The sequence below is a fragment of the Eulemur rufifrons genome, chromosome 19 (assembly GCF_041146395.1).
Source record: "Eulemur rufifrons isolate Redbay chromosome 19, OSU_ERuf_1, whole genome shotgun sequence".
NCBI classification, from domain to species: domain Eukaryota; kingdom Metazoa; phylum Chordata; class Mammalia; order Primates; family Lemuridae; genus Eulemur; species Eulemur rufifrons.
In genome coordinates this window covers 96,190,393-96,207,857 of record NC_091001.1, presented here as the reverse complement: position 1 = coordinate 96,207,857, position 17,465 = coordinate 96,190,393, and the positions used below count along the sequence as shown (strand labels likewise).

The window sequence follows — 17,465 nt, the reverse complement described above, 5'->3', positions numbered from 1 at the left end:
AATGAATATTATAATCCATCACCTCAAAAGTTTCCTTAAGCCTCCTTGTAATCCTTTGTGATCGCTTCTTCCCCACTATTCCTGGTCCCCAGGCAGCCACTTTTCTGTTTTCTGTTACTATAGACTACTTTCCATTTTGTAGTACTGTATATAATGGAATCATATAGTGTGTTCTTTTTTCTTTGGCTTTTTTGGGGGGTGGGGCATCTTATTCATTCACCATAATTATTTTCAAAATTATCAATAAGTTCATTACTTTTTATTGCGAGTACTGGTCCATTTTTAATATATGCAACTTGTTTACTCATTCAGCATAAAGCTGCTACAAGTCTTTGTATAGGTGTATGCTTTCTTTTCTCTTGGATTATTTCTATTTTATAGATAATGAAACAGAAACATTTTGAAATATTTTAATGAAGGCCTTAGAGCCTATAAGTGGCAGAGCTGGGACACATACATGCTCAGAATGTAGGTTCCAGAGTGGTGTTTTTAATTATTGTACTGCCTCCTGTAAATAGTGCATTTTGCTTTGGCTGCTTTTTCCAGTGGCTATCATTTTTCTTTCTTTATTGCCAGCCACCAATTGTGTTAAGTCTGAATTCATGTTATCTCGGTTTTTACAGTAATAGGACCTATCATAAGGTGATTATAAGGATGAATGATACATATAAAGCATTTAGAACAGTATCTGACACATAATTAATGTTAGTAAATCATAGTTATTATTATTTTGGGGTCCACCATTATGAGTTTTAGAAACCTAAGAATATTATTTTATTTTGGGCATAAGCAGAGGAGGAAGTTAGCAAAGAAGATTGCAAAGCCTAACTTGTAGAATTAGAAGGAGAATCAGTAGATAACAATGTTCCAGAATCCAGTAGAAGACAGTTTCAAAAATTAGGTATTCCTCCAGTGTCAGCAAGGGCGAGACCCTGTTTCTACTAAAAATAGAAAGAAATTATATGGACAGCTAAAAATATATATAGAAAAATTAGCTGGGCATGGTGGCACATTCCTGTAGTCCCAGCTACTCGGGAGGCTGAGGCAGTTGGATTGCTTGAGCCCAGGAGTTGGAGGTTGCTGTGAGCTAGGCTGACACCATGGCACTCTAGCCCGGACAACAAAGTGAGACTCTGTCCTCTGTCCCAGAAAAAAAAAACAAAAAAAAACCCCCAAAAAACAAAAATTAGGTATTCCCTTTTAAAGGAAGTTTAATAGAAGTAGGATATTTTTAACCAGAATGTTTCCGTTACCTGACCATGTAAATCAGAACTATCTTTCTTGGTAACATCTTTAAAATCTAATATAAATTTAAATAAAATTTAGATATTTTAAAGTGTTTCCTAAAACTAGCAGTTCTCTTTGAAGCAAAATCCACTTATGATCATTGATTTTTACCTACGTTAGCTGGGAAATAACTCAGCAAATGAACTGTGGCTCATACTCTGTTTCATTATAATTAAAGCTGATCTCAAGGGAATGCTGTCAACTAATTATTTTGAATATCAGCCAATGCCCCTTCACCCCTTAAGCTCCATGTCTTATTCCTGACCTTGGTGGCCTTACATATTGGCCTGTGTTCTAAGCCTTGCCATACTGATTGGCTCTCTTCTCAACTGTATCCCCTTCTGTGTACACTTTATGCCAATAATTTTCAAACTTTTTTGACAGTAAGAGATACATTTTACATTTTGGGTAGGTATACATATGCATGTATATGTGAATATGTTTTTAACAGAAACAAAGTATACAAAACAATACTTTTTTCCAGATATATTTTGCTTTCTGTAATACATAAAACCTTTGTCCTACTAAATTTATCTTGTTCTTCCATCTACTCTCCCTTTTCCACAACCTTTCTTTTCTGTTCTTTGACCTTGTAGATTCATGTATTCCCCCCTCCGATATCATTGGCATAGCTTTTAGAAGTAAATAGTAACAAACAACTAACACTTGTTTTTAAAAAGGGAGCCTTCCTTAAAAGATGCTCTTTTGGAACAGTAAGTCCTCTAGTGTGGCCTTCAAGATTAATCTATAAAAAGTTTCTACTGTATCTATGAAACTCAAGTGTAGCACAGATATGGTAATATTTCTAATTTGGAGTTGTTTAATTTTTAGACATTTTTAATTGAACTGCTCTGAGATAAAGTGCTTCTACATTCTAACATTCCAGGGAGAAAGAAGCCATATAGCTTCTTTATGAGTATTACGTGTATTAACCCACTAATTAAGAGATCTGAGATATCAATAGTAATTTAAGAAGCCTTTTGCTATGAAAAAGCCCATAAATCATTATGATACACTGAAATTCAGAACTTTGTCTTCCTGTTGCACTCCAGCTTGGACAACAAGACTCCATCTCTTTAAAAACAAAACAAAACGCCTGGGCGAGATGAGGCTCATGCCTATAATAATCCTAGCACTCTGGGAGGCTGAGTCAGGAGGACAGTTTGAGATTAGGAGTTGTAGATCAGCCTGGGTAAGAGTGAGACCCCCTCTCTACTAAAAATAGAAAAAATTAGCCAGGCCCTGTAACGAATGCCTGTAGTCGTAGCTACGGGGGAGGCTAAGGCAGGAGCATCACTTGAGCTCAGGCGTTTGAGGTTGTAGTGAGTTGCAATGACACCACTACACTCTACCCTCAGTGACAGAGTGAGACTCTGTCTCAAAAAAAAAAAAAAACCAACAAAAAAAACCCACTTTGTCTTCAATTTTAATGCTTTGCTTCTAGTGACTACCAGAAATCACAATGATTTTTGTATCTCTCTAGTTCAAATAAAAACATTCAGATTGTTGTGATAGCATGAAAATTCCTCTTCTGTAATTGGGTATTAGTCGTGGAAGCTGTCTTCAGTCTGTGCTAAAGCTTTGTGTTTTTTTTTTTTTTTTTTTTTTTTTGGAGACGGAGTCTTACTCTGTTGCCCAGGCGAGTGCCTTGGCATCAGCCTAGCTCACTGCAACCTCAAACTCCTGGGCTCAAGCAGTCCTGCCTCAGCCTCCCGAGTAGCTGGGACTACAGGCTGCCATGACACCTGGCTAATTTTTTCTATTTTTAGTAGAGTTGGGGTCTCACTCTTACTCAGGCTGGTCTTAAACTCCTGAACTCAAGCTATCCTCCCACCTCTGTCGGCCTCCCAGAGTGCTAGGATTACAGGCGTTAGCCACTGCGCCTAGCCCATGTCTTGCTTTCTTTCCAGGAATCTTTTTAGTCTATTGATTAAGGCTGGAGGTGGGTCTTCACCCTGGCCAGGGCATATGTATCTAGGACTAAAATTAGCTTGTTTGAGTGATGGAGAAGCAGCTTAGCTTTAAAATCCCATATCTGCAGAAAGTTTCCACCATGGTAGATTTTGATACCTATATTTTCCATAGAGTAGTGGGTCTGATCAGGAAAATAGCCATAGTTAAGTTACTTCAAGTTTGCCTTTTCTTTGTTTTTGAGGGGATAGGGATCAGGAATGTCTGCCACTGTCAACATCTGTATTTTATGCCAGCAGCAAATTTAATATCAACTCAATTACCTGAAACTAGTAGTTTCATTTTGTAGAAGAATTAACCATCTTACCCTTTGGTAGGATGCCATGGGGTGTTGCCTTACCTGTGTAAGGTGTCAGATGCTTGGGGTTCATGTTTGATTCTTCCCAATCCCTTAATCCCCACATTTAATTCATTAGTAAGCCCTGTTGATTTTCTCTCCAAAATAAGTCTGGAATCCACCTATAATTCTCCATCTCCATTGTTACCTCTATAGTCAAGCCACCATTACCTCTTTTGAACTATTGTAATAGCCTCCCCCCCTCTTTTTTTGAGACAGTCTGGACCTGGCCTGTAGTAAGTTCTTAATATCCTAATAGGCCCTTACTTCACCTTTTGCCTCTTCCAGTACTTTTTCCACATATTAGCCAGAGTAACTATTCACAAATATAAATCTGGTCATGGTTGTTACTCCTTTTCCAGTTTATAGTCCCTTTGACCTTCCATTGCATTTCAAATCAAAATCTAAATTCCAAATCCAAATTCTTTACCACAGTTTACAGGGTGCGCCCCTGTGCACCTTTCTGACCTCATCTGGTACTGTTCTCTCTCTCTCTACTCTGTATAGTCTCCGGCCCTTACTGATTTTCTTTCAAGTCCATAAACATGGCAAGTTCTTTCCTAACTTAGGGCTTTTGTACATGCTCTGTGGACAACTCCCCTTCACTTTCCCCCCTACTCCCCATAGCTAGGCTGAGTATTCTAAAGTACCACTTCATTTCAGAGGCTTCCCATTTCAACAGAAATGAAATTTGAAAACTCGGGGGTTCTGGCTGCTGTCCCCTCTGACCACATCTCTCATTAGCTTTGCTCCAGTTACTGTGACCTTTTCCCCCTCCCTTTAGCATACCAAGCATGTTCCCATCTCAGGGCCTTTGTACTTTTAATGTTCTTTATGCTTGGAATGCTTCTCATCAGATCTTTGCCCTGTTGCCTTCTCTCATTCAACTCTCAATTCCATGTTACCCTCTGAGAGGCCTTGCATTCTAAAGAAGCCCAGTCTCTCCAGGCACTATCACATTTTTCCTAGTTTATCTTTGTTGTACTTTTCAGTATCTGGACTTACTGAAAAAATATGGTCCCTATTGTTACTGCACTAAACTACAAGATTTTTTAGAGTTGGGGTCCATCTGTCTGATTTATGCTTATATTCCCCCCACCAACACCTGGAAAATAAGATGCTCGGTAAATAGTTGTTGACTGAATGACTTTGGTTGATTACTATTCATACTTGACCTTTCACCTTAAACCTCACCTCTATAGAGAGGACCTCCCTGATCATTCTTACCTAGATTACTACTTCCTTCTTTCTTACCCCATTGTCCATCACTTCACCCTATTTACCTTGCTAGCATTTATCACAATTTGTGATTATATATTAATTTACTTGTTTGTTCCTGTCCCCACCGGTGTAATCTCTGAGAGGGCAGGTATCAGGCTTTTTACTTTTGAAAAAGTATTTTTGGATGAAGATAACCATAATTTAAACTTATGATATTTTGAGTGTAGAGAAATTGTGTATCTATGAGGAAATCCAGGTCTTCTTAAAATAAAACATGGCATGTGAAATAAATTTGGCATAATTTATAAAGGAAGGAATAACTTCATTATGTTACCAAAACACACAAAGTTGTGAAATTGGGGGTCCGCCTTGAAGAGCAGATTGATGTTGCCTCTGGTCTGTTCCAGCGCTGTCAGTCAGTGTCCACACCAAAAGTAACTGTCCTAACAGCAGCCAGAGTACACAGCTTCCCAAACCCTGAGTGTGGTACTGACAATTAAGGAAATAAACAATTTTGTTTCTTGGGAACATATCACTACTTTTGTGATATGCCAGTGGGAAAACTAGTATTTCACAATATTTCTCAGCTATATATCTATTATTTTATGTAAGCAAAATTCTGTTGGGTTATAATTTCAGAATCTTGATTATACTAAGTAGGCTGGGAAGAAAAAAAATTTTAACAGCAGAGGGAAACAGTAGTTTTGAAAACAGGCTTAGAGGCTCACACCTGTAATCCCAGCACTCTGGGTGGCTGAGGCAGGAGGATTCCTTGAGGACAGGAGTTCGAGACCAGCCTGAGCAAGAGTGAGACCCTGTCTCTGCAAAAAAAAAAAAACAAACAAAAAAAAAACCCAGAAAAATTAGCCAAGCATGGTGGTGCTCTCCTGTTCCTGCCTATTGAGGAGGTTGAGGCAAGAGAATCAGTTGAGCCCAGAAGTTTGGGGTTGCAATGAGCTGTGATGATGCCACCACACTCCAGTCTGGGCAACAGAGCAAGACCCGGTCTGAATAAAAAAGAAAAGAAAGTAGTCTTAGAAACGTGTATTATGGTGACATAAAAAGACATTATGAATATGTACAATGTTTTAATTGTGCTTCAGATGTTTAACACCTTCTTTTGCTTATTGTAATTTGACCAGCGATCAAGCAGCTGTGGCTCTTTCTAGCCCAGGGCAAAGGGTTGCCAGTTAGCCCAGAGACAAGGACAATGTTCCCTGGATTAAAATATTATTGATTGTCTAAACAATTGTTAGAGGCTGGTATAATGAAGATACAGGCAGGACCCAGGAAAAGGATAGTTTGAGATCAAGAAGCCAAATCCTTATGTGGAGTAGACACAATCATGTTTAAAATATGTAAATGAAAATGGGATATAGAATGCTTTAAAAAATTTTAATGGGGAGATTACATTAAAAAGAGGGAGAATAACTGAGTATAAGAGATTCTGGAAGATGAAGGAGACAAAAATCAAAGAACAGAGGGAGCAAAATGCCATGGATTAAAACAAACTTACTCTGGACATAAATAGTGATTACTTTTCTTTTCAGAGGGGCCATTAATATTTCGGTATCTTTTATGTTGACATTTCATAACTAACCAGCATTATAATATAAAACCCCTTTTCTAGGTGCTGTTGATGTAGATTTAGCGAAGTAGCATCTTTTGCAGTGTGTTCTTTCTTGGTGGAGAATTTAGTCATAGATTTGACATCAAAGTGTATATATATAATTTGTTAATTGTATAATGTGAATGAATGGGGAAGAAGGTAGCATATAATAGCTAGAAGGCGTTGCAAGTGGCTAGAAGGTGTTGCGAGTGGCATTCATAGTGGAGTGCTGTGGAAGATTGTCTCTCTCAATGGTTATTAATTATGACAAAATTGAAATGAAAGTTTCCTATGCCTCCTGCACTATAGTTGTTAGGCACTACCTGAAGCCCAGGTCCTTCCTGCACAGTCTGTGTCTTAGATAAGTACATTTCCAGCCTGGATTTTAAGTAGGCAACTTTAACTTGTCTGTAAGAGGGTAGAAATAGTACACTTCTTTTTACCAGTTCAGAAGAGAATTAAGCTATTTCTGCTGTAATGAGACAAATCTTTATTTTTTTCATGAAAGCATTTCTACTTGATTTGAGCCACTTTGTAACTAAATGTATAAGTTTAATAAAAGATAAAACAGGAAATTGGAAATGAGAAAAATGGAAGATACAAATATACAACTCATTGTTTTGTCTAATTTATAAAATTTACCTGTAAACTTCTTGGCAGCCAAGGCAGGAAAGCGGGAGTGGAGGGGGAGGGCTACCCACGTTCTTGAGGGGAAAACCAGATTATAACAAATACAGAATAGATTATCATAAAGCTGCTTCTTGTAATGATTCTTAATAAATAATAAATTGACATAATATTAGAGGTAATGGAGATAATTGTGGTTTGAGAATGTAAATAAATACATAAATACAAACGTGTGAGTGCGGTTTAGCCTCTTGGTGGTTTAACCTGATTTAAGGATCAAACCTAGAAGAATTGATAGCATACCTCTTAGATGTTTTTTTTTTAATGATGTTTCTCTTGACAGTCTTTTGGATAGGTACTGCGTAACTTCCTACTTCTCCTGTGTGTGCACCATCCATACATTCCTACACCCATTTTCAACACAGTAAACAGAATGACTCTTTAAACCCAGGTTAAGTCATTTCTTTTCGCAGAACCCTCTGACAAGACTTCCATCTCACTCAGAGGAAAAGCCAAAGTTCTTGCACAGGACTATAAGACTTAGAAAACTATAAGATCCTACAGAATCTGCATTCCCTACTGCATACCTGTTTGATCCTATCTTAGTCTCCCCTCACTTACTTCATTCCAGCCACATGACCTCCTTTTGTTCCTCACACTTTGCCTCAGGACCTTTTGCACTTGTTCTTCCTTCTTGGAACATTGTTCTCCCATATGTTTATGTGGCTCACATCCTTATTATCTTTATCTTCCCAATGAGACCTTCCTTCACCCCCTATTTGAAATTGCACTAATGCTTACCCCATCTCCAACATCAGCCCCTAATCCCCCCACCTGCCTTTTTAAAAAGACCAAATTAATTCACTTTATTTATTTTTCTTGTATAGAAACACTACATAGTAGCCACAGCTGGAGCTTGGGTCCTCTGCATGGAGACTCTGGTATGGTTCTTTACAGGGTGGTCAGTGAATTCCTGGTAGGGAGACTTAGTGAACAAGGTCTCTTTCCAGACATGTCAGGGGTAAGATAGCTGTAGATCTTGGAGATGGCATCAAAGGTGGCCTTGCTAAGTTGCTCTGGGTGGCAGTACAGCCCCTGGCTAAGTAGTATAGTGGTCTTTGATACCAGCCACCAGGAGCAGCTTCTTGGGCACGGGCTGAGATGATGCCAGTGCCGCTGGGGACTGGGATGTGGCCACCAGCACAGAGCTGCAGTGGTCACCTTGCAAGGGACTGTAGGGCTTGCTGATCTTGTTCTCCTAGTAACTTCACTGCACGTGGATGATGGAGAGCTTGGCCGGGATCATGGCCCTGTGGATGGCCATCACTACTATCTTGGAGCAGTTAACTCCCATGACTGACATGACTGTTGTCATCCCTGATGGTGACAAATGCCTTGAAACTGGTCCAGTGGCCAATGCAGTTCTGTTTTTGCATAGGCATAATCTTCAAATCCTCATCCTTGAGGATATCCCCAGGAAAAATGAACAGTCCTACTCTTTGTCCTTATCCTTGCCTCCTTGACCTGAAGCCTTGGCTGCAACCCAGCCTAGTTGCTGCTGCTGAAGCCTCCATTCCAGGGACTTTGGGGCCTTCAGGCCCTCCCATTAGCACTGGCAGCATCCACTATTTGGTATTTTCTTGGAGAAGGCTTAATTTCTTTTCTTGTTTTACTTTTTGTCTCCTTGGCATTTATCTTCTGACATTCCATATTTTATTTATTTGTTGTCTCTCCTCAGTAGTGTGTAAAGTCTGTTAAGGCAGGAATTTTTGTTTTGTTTACGATTTTACCTTTAGTTCCTAAAATATTACCTAGCATATAGTATTTGCTCAATAATTTCTTGTAGAATGAGAAAATGGGATTTTTTCCTTTATTTTAAAAGGCAGATTTATATACTTTGAGATGAAATGAGCAAGTGAGAGGTCTGATATTTTTTTTAAGAAAATTGAAAAGCTCGGCCGGGCGCGGTGGCTCACGCCTGTAATCCTAGCACTCTGGGAGGCCGAGGCGGGTGGATCGCTCGAGCTCAGGAGTTCGAGACCAGCCTGAGCAAGAGTGAGACCCCGTCTCTACTAAAAATAGAAAGAAATTATATGGACAACTAAAATATATATATACAAAAAATTAGCCGGGCATGGTGGTGCATGCCTGTAGTCCCAGCTACTCGGGAGGCTGAGGCAGTAGGATCGCTTAAGCCCAGGAGTTTGAGGTTGCTGTGAGCTAGACTGACGCCACGGCACTCACTCTAGCCCGGGCAACAGAGTGAGACTCTGTCTCAAAAAAAAAAAAAAAAAGAAAATTGAAAAGCTCAACCAAGTCTTTTGCTTAGCTAAATGAAAAACCATTTTATTTTATCTTACAGAAATAAAGCTACGGGCAAAGCTAAGTTTTTTCCTTGTGAGGCAGCTTTACGTACTGCTTAAGCACAGATAAATGTTAACGTGAGGCCAGGCGCAGTGGCTCATGCCTGTAATCCTGGCACTTTGAGAGGCTGAGGCAGGGGGATCACTTGAGCCCAGGAATTCAAGGTTATGGTGAGCTATTATCATGCCTCTGCACTCCAGCCTGGGTGACAGAGTAAGACTTAAAAAAGTAAATAAGTAAAATAACTTGAGAGAGCTCTTAATACATTAGAGCATCTATAAATCTATAAAGATGGTTTTGACTTAGAGCATTGTTAAAACATCTTAAAAACATGGAATTAAATTTTCAGTCTAGTGACATCATTACATCTTTGCATATTTTTATGGAAAATATCCCACCTAATTGTTTGTTAACCCTCCTAATTGGTTTGTTTGTGTTTTTTTTTTTTTGAGACAGTCTCACTCTGTTGCCCGGGCTAGAGTGCCATGGTGTCAGCCTAGCTCACAGCAACCTCAAACTCCTGGACTCAAGCAATCCTTCTGCCTCAGCCTCCCGAGTAGCTGGGACTACAGGCATGCACCACCATGCCCGGCTAATTTTTCTGTATGTTTTTAGTTGTCCAGATAATTTCTTTCTATTTTTAGTAGAGATGGGGGTCTCGCTCTTGCTCAGACTGGTCTTGAACTCTTGAGCTCAGACAATCCGCCCGCCTCGGCCTCCCAGAGTGCTAGGATTACAGGCGTGAGCCACTGTGCCTGGCCCCTCCTAATTGTTTATAAATGAAAAAACTAAGGTCGAAGGAGGTTAAGGTACCTCCAAAGGCCAACCAGCTAGGAGGAGGAATAGAACCTAAGAATAAACTTGAGTTTGACTCCAAACCCATGTTCTGTGTGCATTCTTGCATAATGCCTAGCACATAGTAGACACTTAGTAAATATTTGAATTCATGGATAGATGGCAGATGTATGAACATGCTAATAAGCTCGTTCAAAATATGAAAAAATTGAGGAGCCAATAGAATACAGGCAGTGGACAAGCTTGTGAATTTAGGGACATAAAAAACGTGGCTCCAGTGGTTTAAGGGAAAGAGTGCTTCAAATTGATGGAAGCTGGAAAAGGTATAAACCCTGTAAGGCTTTGTAAAGCCTAGGATAAAGAGCTTGTAATTGATTCTGGTTATAACGAGTTGCCATTGGAAGGTGTTTTTTTTGTTTTGTTTTTTTTTATTGTTTTTTTATTTTATTTTATTTTATTTTTTGAGACAGAGTCTCACTCTGTTGCCCGGGCTAGAGTGAGTGCCGTGGCGTCAGCCTAGCTCACAGCAGAAGGTGTTTTTTTTTTTTTTTTTTTTTTGCCTGGCCACGTTTTAGTTTATTTTGTAATGGCTTTACTGAGATGTAATTCACATGCCATACAATTTACTCATTTAAAGTATATGATTTAATGGTTTTTGGTATATTCACAAGGTTGTTGTACGACAGTCATACAACAGTCATCACAGTTGTAGAACATTTTTATCTCCCCTAAAAAGAAACCCCATACTCTTCACTCTCCGTCCTCCTAACTCCCTGGCCAGGGTAACCACTAATCTATTTTCTGTCTCTATAGATTTTCCTATTCTGGACATTTCATATATATGGAATCATTAATATATGGTCTTTTGTGACTGTTTTCTTTAGCTTAGCATAATGTTATCAAGGTTGGTCCATGTCAGTACATCATTCCTTTTTATGGCTGAATAATATTCCACTGTATGGCTATACCACATTTTATTTATCCATTCATCAATTGATGGAGATTTGGGTTGTTTCCATGTTTTGGCTATTATGAATAATGTTGCTGTGAACATTTCTGTTTAAATTTTTGTGTAGATGTACGTTTTCATTTCTCTTGTTTATGTACTTAGAAGTAGAATTGCTGGATCATGTGGTAGCTGTATGTTTAATGTTTTGAGGAGCTACTGCACTGTTTTCCAAAGTGACTGCATCATATTACATTGCTACCAACAGTATATGAGGGTTCCAATTTGTCTACATCCTTATCTTTGATTATAGCCATCTGTTTACTGATGGGTAGGTGATTTGCATTTCACTAATGACTATGACATTGAGGTGCTGCTTATGTGCTCGTTGGCCATTTGTATACCTTCTTTGGAGAAATGTCTATTTAGATCTTTTGCCTGTTTTTAAGTTTGGTCATTTGTCCTTTTATTGTTAAGTTGTATGAGTTCTTTATATATTCTACATACACAAGTCCCTTATCAAATGCATGAGTTGCAAATTATTTCTTTTATCCTGTGGGTTGTCTTCTCACTGTCTTGAATGCCCGTTGAAATACAAGTTTTTAATTTTGATGAAGTCCATTTAACCTAACCATTTAAACATTTTCTTCTGTTGCTTGTGGTTTGGTGACATGTCTAATAGACAGTTGTTAAATCCAAGATCATGAAGATGTCCTCCTGTGTTTTCTTCTCAGAGTTTTTATAGTTTTACCTCTTACATTTAGGTCTTTTTTTTTTTTTTTTTTTGAGACAGAGTCTCGCTCTGTTGCCCAGGCTAGAGTGAGTGCCATGGTGTCAGCCTAGCTCACAGCAATCTCAAACTCCTGGGCTTAAGTGATCCTACTGTCTCAGCCTCCTGAGTAGCTGGGACTACAGGCATGTGCCACCATGCCCGGCTAATTTTTTCTATATATATTTTTAGTTGGCCAGATAATTTCTTTCTATTTTTAGTAGAGACGGGGTCTCGCTCTTGCTTAGGCTGGTCTCGAACTCCTGACCTCGAGCGATCCTCCCACCTCGGCCTCCCAGAGTGTTAGGATTACAGGCGTGAGCCACCTCACCCGGCCACATTTAGGTCTTAAATCTGTTTTGAGTTAATTTTTATATATGGTATGGGGTGGGGTTCCAGTGTCATTTTTTTTTACATGGGGATATTCACAATTTTTCCCCATTGTGAAGCTGTTGGAAGTTTTAATTAGAAATATATGATCAAATATATGTTTAAAGATTACTCTGGCTACTGTGTGGAGAATGTAGCCTATCATCTCTGAATCTTAGAATGCCAACAAAAGGTACTGTGAATGAGTAGCTGATGACCTAGAATAACAGAAACACGTGGTATCTGAAGTCATGAGAATAAAATGTTTCAAAAAGAGTATATGGTCAAACTGTGTGTGGAGTCCTGCTTAGTGATTAAGATACAATCATGTACCATATAATGATGTTTTTGGTCAGTGACCTCCTGAATATATGATGGTGGTCCCATAAGATTATAATAATGTATTTTTACGGTACATTTTCTATGTTTAGATATGGTTAGATACGCAGATAGTATCATTGTATTACAGTTGCCTGTTACACGCTGTCCAGGTTTGTGGCCAAGGAGTGATAGGCTATACCATATAGTCTGGGTGTGTAGTAGGCTATACCATCTAGGTTTGATGTAAGTACATTCTATGGTGTTCGCACCAGCTTGAAACTGCCTAATGATGCATTTCTCAGAACATATCCCTATTGTTAAGAAATGCAGGACTGTTTGTAAAAAGGGAAGTAACTATTGGATTTGATACCCAGAATGTTATTGGAGACCTTTTGAAGGGGAGTTTTGGTAGGATGTTTAATAATAGCAGTCCAATTAGAAAGTTTGAAGAATGAATGTGGGGAAACAGTAACTAGAGACAACTCTTTAAAGAAGTTTGCTGGGAAGATTTTTTTGTAAGTGTAGGCAGGCTTATCTGAAAATTTATATGGAAAGGCTAGGATATCTAAAACAATTTTGACAAAGTAAAATAAATGGGAAGAATCAGTGTTCCTGGTTTTAAGACTTTTTATTTAGCTACAGTAAACCAACACAAGTATGGTAGTGGAGATCTAGACACATAGGGCATTGGAACAGAATAAAGAACCCATACATTGAACTGTGACCTACATATTTTGACAATGATCCTGGAGCAATTGGACATCCATAGGCAAAACCTACTTAAAATTCACATTTTGTACCAAAGTTAACTCAAAATATATCATCAATTTAATAAAACTATAATAAAACCATTTTTTAGAAAATGTAGGAGAAAATCTTTGGGACCTAAGTAAAACTGGGTAAAGAGTTCCTAGGACGTGACACTAAAAACATGATCCATAAAAGAAAAAAAATCAATAAATTAATTGGGCTTCAACAAAATTAAAAGCTTTCACTCTACAAAATACCTCGTCAAGAGAATGAAAACATTAGTTACAGACTTGGAGAAAATATTTGCAAACCATACTTATCTGACAAAGGACTTACATATGAAAAGAACTCTGAAAAGTCAACAGTGAAAAAGCAAACGATCCAATTAATGAATGAACAAAAGACATAAACAGATACTTCACTAGAGAGGATGTGTGGATGGCAAATAATCACATGAAAAAATGTTCAATATCTTAGCTACAGGGAAACATGAATTAAAATGATAATGAAATATCACTATATGCCCTATTAGAACAACTAAAATAAAAAAAAATAGTGACAACATCAAATGCTGGTAAGGATGTGGAGACACTGAATCTCTCATATACTGCTAGTGGCACAGCCACCCTGGGAAAGTTTGGCATTTTCTTACAAAGTTAAGTATACACTTAACATGTGACCCATAAATAACATTCCTGGGCATTTTTCCCAGAGAAATGAAAACTTACATCCACTCAGAAACCTGTACATGAATGTTCTAGCATTTTATCTGTAATAGCCCCAAACTGGAAACAACTCAAATGTCCTTCCATAGGTGAATGATTAAACCAATTGTGGAATATCTATACCATAGAACTTTGGTCCCCAATCCCTGGGCCACGGACTGGTACAGGTCTGTGACCCATTAGGGACTGGGCCACAGAGCTCCACCGACACCCACCCCCCTATCTGTGAAAAGTTGTCTTCCATGAAACTTCGGAATGGAGGTGGGGCACAGCAGGACATGAGCTAGGGGAGAGCAAGTGAAGCTTCATCTTCCTATCGCTCCCATCACTGCCTGAGCTCCACCTCCTCCCACTCCCACATGGAAAAATTGTCTTCTATGAAACCGGTCCCTGGTGCCAAAAAGTTGGGGACCACTGCCATAGAATATGACTCAGAAATAAAATGGGACAGATTAGTATCACATATAACAATTTGGAGAGGATCTCAAAGGTGCCATGCTGAAAAAAGTGATAAATGCCAATTTCAAAAAGTAGTATCCTGCTTGATTCCGTTTATGTAACATTCTGGAAATGAAAAAATTATGGACACGGAAAACAGATTTTGGCCAGAGTTTAGGAACTGTGGGACCAGGGAGGTGATGCAGGAGTTCTCTATCTTGTTTGTGGTGGTGGTTACACAAATTTATCCTTGTGATAATATTGCAGAGAACTACATATATATACACACATACATACGGGAATTTGTATGTGCATGTTGGAAAAAAATGTGAAATCTGAATAAGGTCTGTAGATAGTACCAGCATTGGTTTCCTGGTTGTGCTATAGTACAGTCTTGTAAAGGTGTTGCCATGGGGGGGGGGGGGGAAACTGGGTGAAGGGTACCCAGGGCCTCTCTGTATCATTTTTTAACTTCCTGTAAGGCTACAATTATTTCAAAATAAAAGTTTTAAAAATGTTAGCTGGGAAGAGGAACAGAGAAATGAAGTGTTAGTTGGAGGGATGTTGGGTTAAGAGTGGGGTTTATTTTTATTTTTTTTATTATTTATTTATTTTTATTTATTTTTTTTATTTTTGCTTTTTAAAAAAGGATAGGAGATACTAAAAACATGTTTGTAAGCTAATGAGAATGATCCATACAAGTAGAAGAAATTAGTGATGTGAATGAGAGGATATAATTACAGGAGCAAAATATATCTTAAACCTTTGGCTTGAAGACATTAAATAATAATGAAAAATACTATTATTTACATATTTCTGTCTTGTTATTTATAAATACGGTTATCTTTACAACTTTTTAAAAATAGTTCTAAATGTTTATGTGGCTATACTATGGTGTAATCCTTTAATGTTCTAAAATTCCATGTGCTTTTGTATTACATTGTGAAACTATAAATCACTAAATAAAATGAAATTCGAAGAGTTTTTATGGTGCTTGCTGGTATTTGTTAAATATCTTCAAGAGTTTTATGTGTCACTTTCTACTGTTTTCCTTTTCAGATTTTCATCCAGTATGGGTAGGTCATTAATTTCCTTCAACTAAAAAGTTCTTATATATATTTTTATGAAAAACCATAATTGTTTACTGTTTAAGAGTTAAATGAGTGTTGGTTCTGTTTTGCTTTGTGGTAGATAGTGGGTTTTAATCTCCGTCTATTTATTCTATTGTTTTGTCCTTTATGTGGACTGGAGTGATATCAAAATGCTTAATAGAAATTATTGGCTGTTTATTTCAGGGATACAGCAGGCCAGGAACGATTTCACACCATCACAACCTCCTATTACAGAGGAGCAATGGGTATCATGCTAGTATATGACATCACCAATGGTAAAAGTTTTGAAAACATCAGCAAATGGCTTAGAAACATAGACGAGGTAAGACCTAGAATTCATAAGCCTTTCATGAACACACATTTGTGTGCTTGGTTAGGAAGAATTAATATTTCAATTGATCTTCAGATATAATGTACTGTTATTATTGAAGTCATTATTATTGAGATATTTCTACTTTTTAAAGGTTAATGTTATTCTTTGCTTACCATTTTAAAAAACTTTTGAGCAATCTATTTAGAATTCCATCAAAGGCAATTACTAAATTACCCAAAAATTCTATATAGTCGTCTTATAAGATACCAAATAAAAGCTACCAGTGGTTTTACATTGCCTTTCTCTAAATGAATTCTTTCTCAGTGAATTTTTATTGAATGAATGAATGAACTTTCCTGTGATAATTTTTTTATAAGTTATAGAAAAATTATATTGCTTCTAGACATTTTAGAATGTATGGAATACTAATATAATAAAAACCTAACCAAGAAAATAGTGCCACATCATTGCATGTGAAGATGTCAGTTTTATAAAGTTGTGTTATCAAAGCATGTCTGTTTCTGTGCTATAGCATAGTTGATTTCTTGTTAGAATGTTTCATGCCTTATTGCTTGCTTCCTTTTAGGCTTTAAATTTCATTAAGACTAACTCTTTAAATTACGTTTTGGCTTGGTACATGATGATCAAGTCTTAAACCAATATATTATAAGACCCAAGATAATACTTTTAATAGTAGTAATTCTAAGGGCTCGTTGTTAGGGTGGGAACTCATAGCACAGACTGAGAAAGAATTCTCAACTCAAAGATTAGGATAGATTTGAAGCAAGAAGTTTATTTTACTTTCCAAGAGAGGGAAGGACATGATGGCAGGAAAGAAAGAAAGAAGTGCTAGTGCCTGCCCTGAATAAAAGTGGCTTGGGCTTTTATGATTGTAGAATGATAACAGGGGCCAGTTGTTGTTTTTTCTCTGCTATACTGAGTTTAGAAGTCTCCTTAGAATGTGGTCTGGGCATATGTGGGAGAGGGCTGTGTCCTTTCTGTCTGCTCAGTACTCTTCAATTGTTGTTGAAACAAACTCTTAAAAAGTTAAGTCACAGTTGGTTAAGCAAACAAAGGGGACGTTGTGTGTAGTGATTTTTTTCTCTTACATGGTTCACTAGCAATGCCATCCTTTCACTCATTACTACTTTTTCATTGGTAGAATAAATGTTCAAGGAGAAGCCGCTGATTGTTTAATAACTAGTAAAACATATACAGATCTTAAAATAAGAAAGGCTTCATTTTAATTTCCTTCTCCTTTATTTTATGCTCTGACCAAATAGTCTGTGTAATAAGAGCAGTTTTTTAGAGCAGTTTATTTGCAGTGCCTTTCCAACAACAACCATTTCTCCGGTTCTACAGCATCAATTGGTGTCCTATGGATAAATCCTATTCTGACACTAAACACCCAGAGTTAGCATCAGACACTATTCACAAGTCTTGGCTCCCCATATACCCACAATTCTACCCAAGTTGGCTACAAATTTGCGGTTCCCACAACCCCACTTCGT

At 37.8% G+C, this 17,465-nt stretch overlaps 1 protein-coding gene across 1 annotated transcript in view; it reads left to right on the top strand.

Moving 5' to 3' along the window:
* Window positions 1-17,465, top strand: part of RAB10 (RAB10, member RAS oncogene family) — an 80,287-nt gene that overhangs the window by 41,769 nt on the left and 21,053 nt on the right. Inside the window, exon 3 of the mRNA XM_069495171.1 lies at window positions 15,825-15,963. Within this exon, the coding sequence (XP_069351272.1) occupies window positions 15,825-15,963 (139 nt within the window). The remainder of the gene's footprint in view (window positions 1-15,824; window positions 15,964-17,465) is intronic.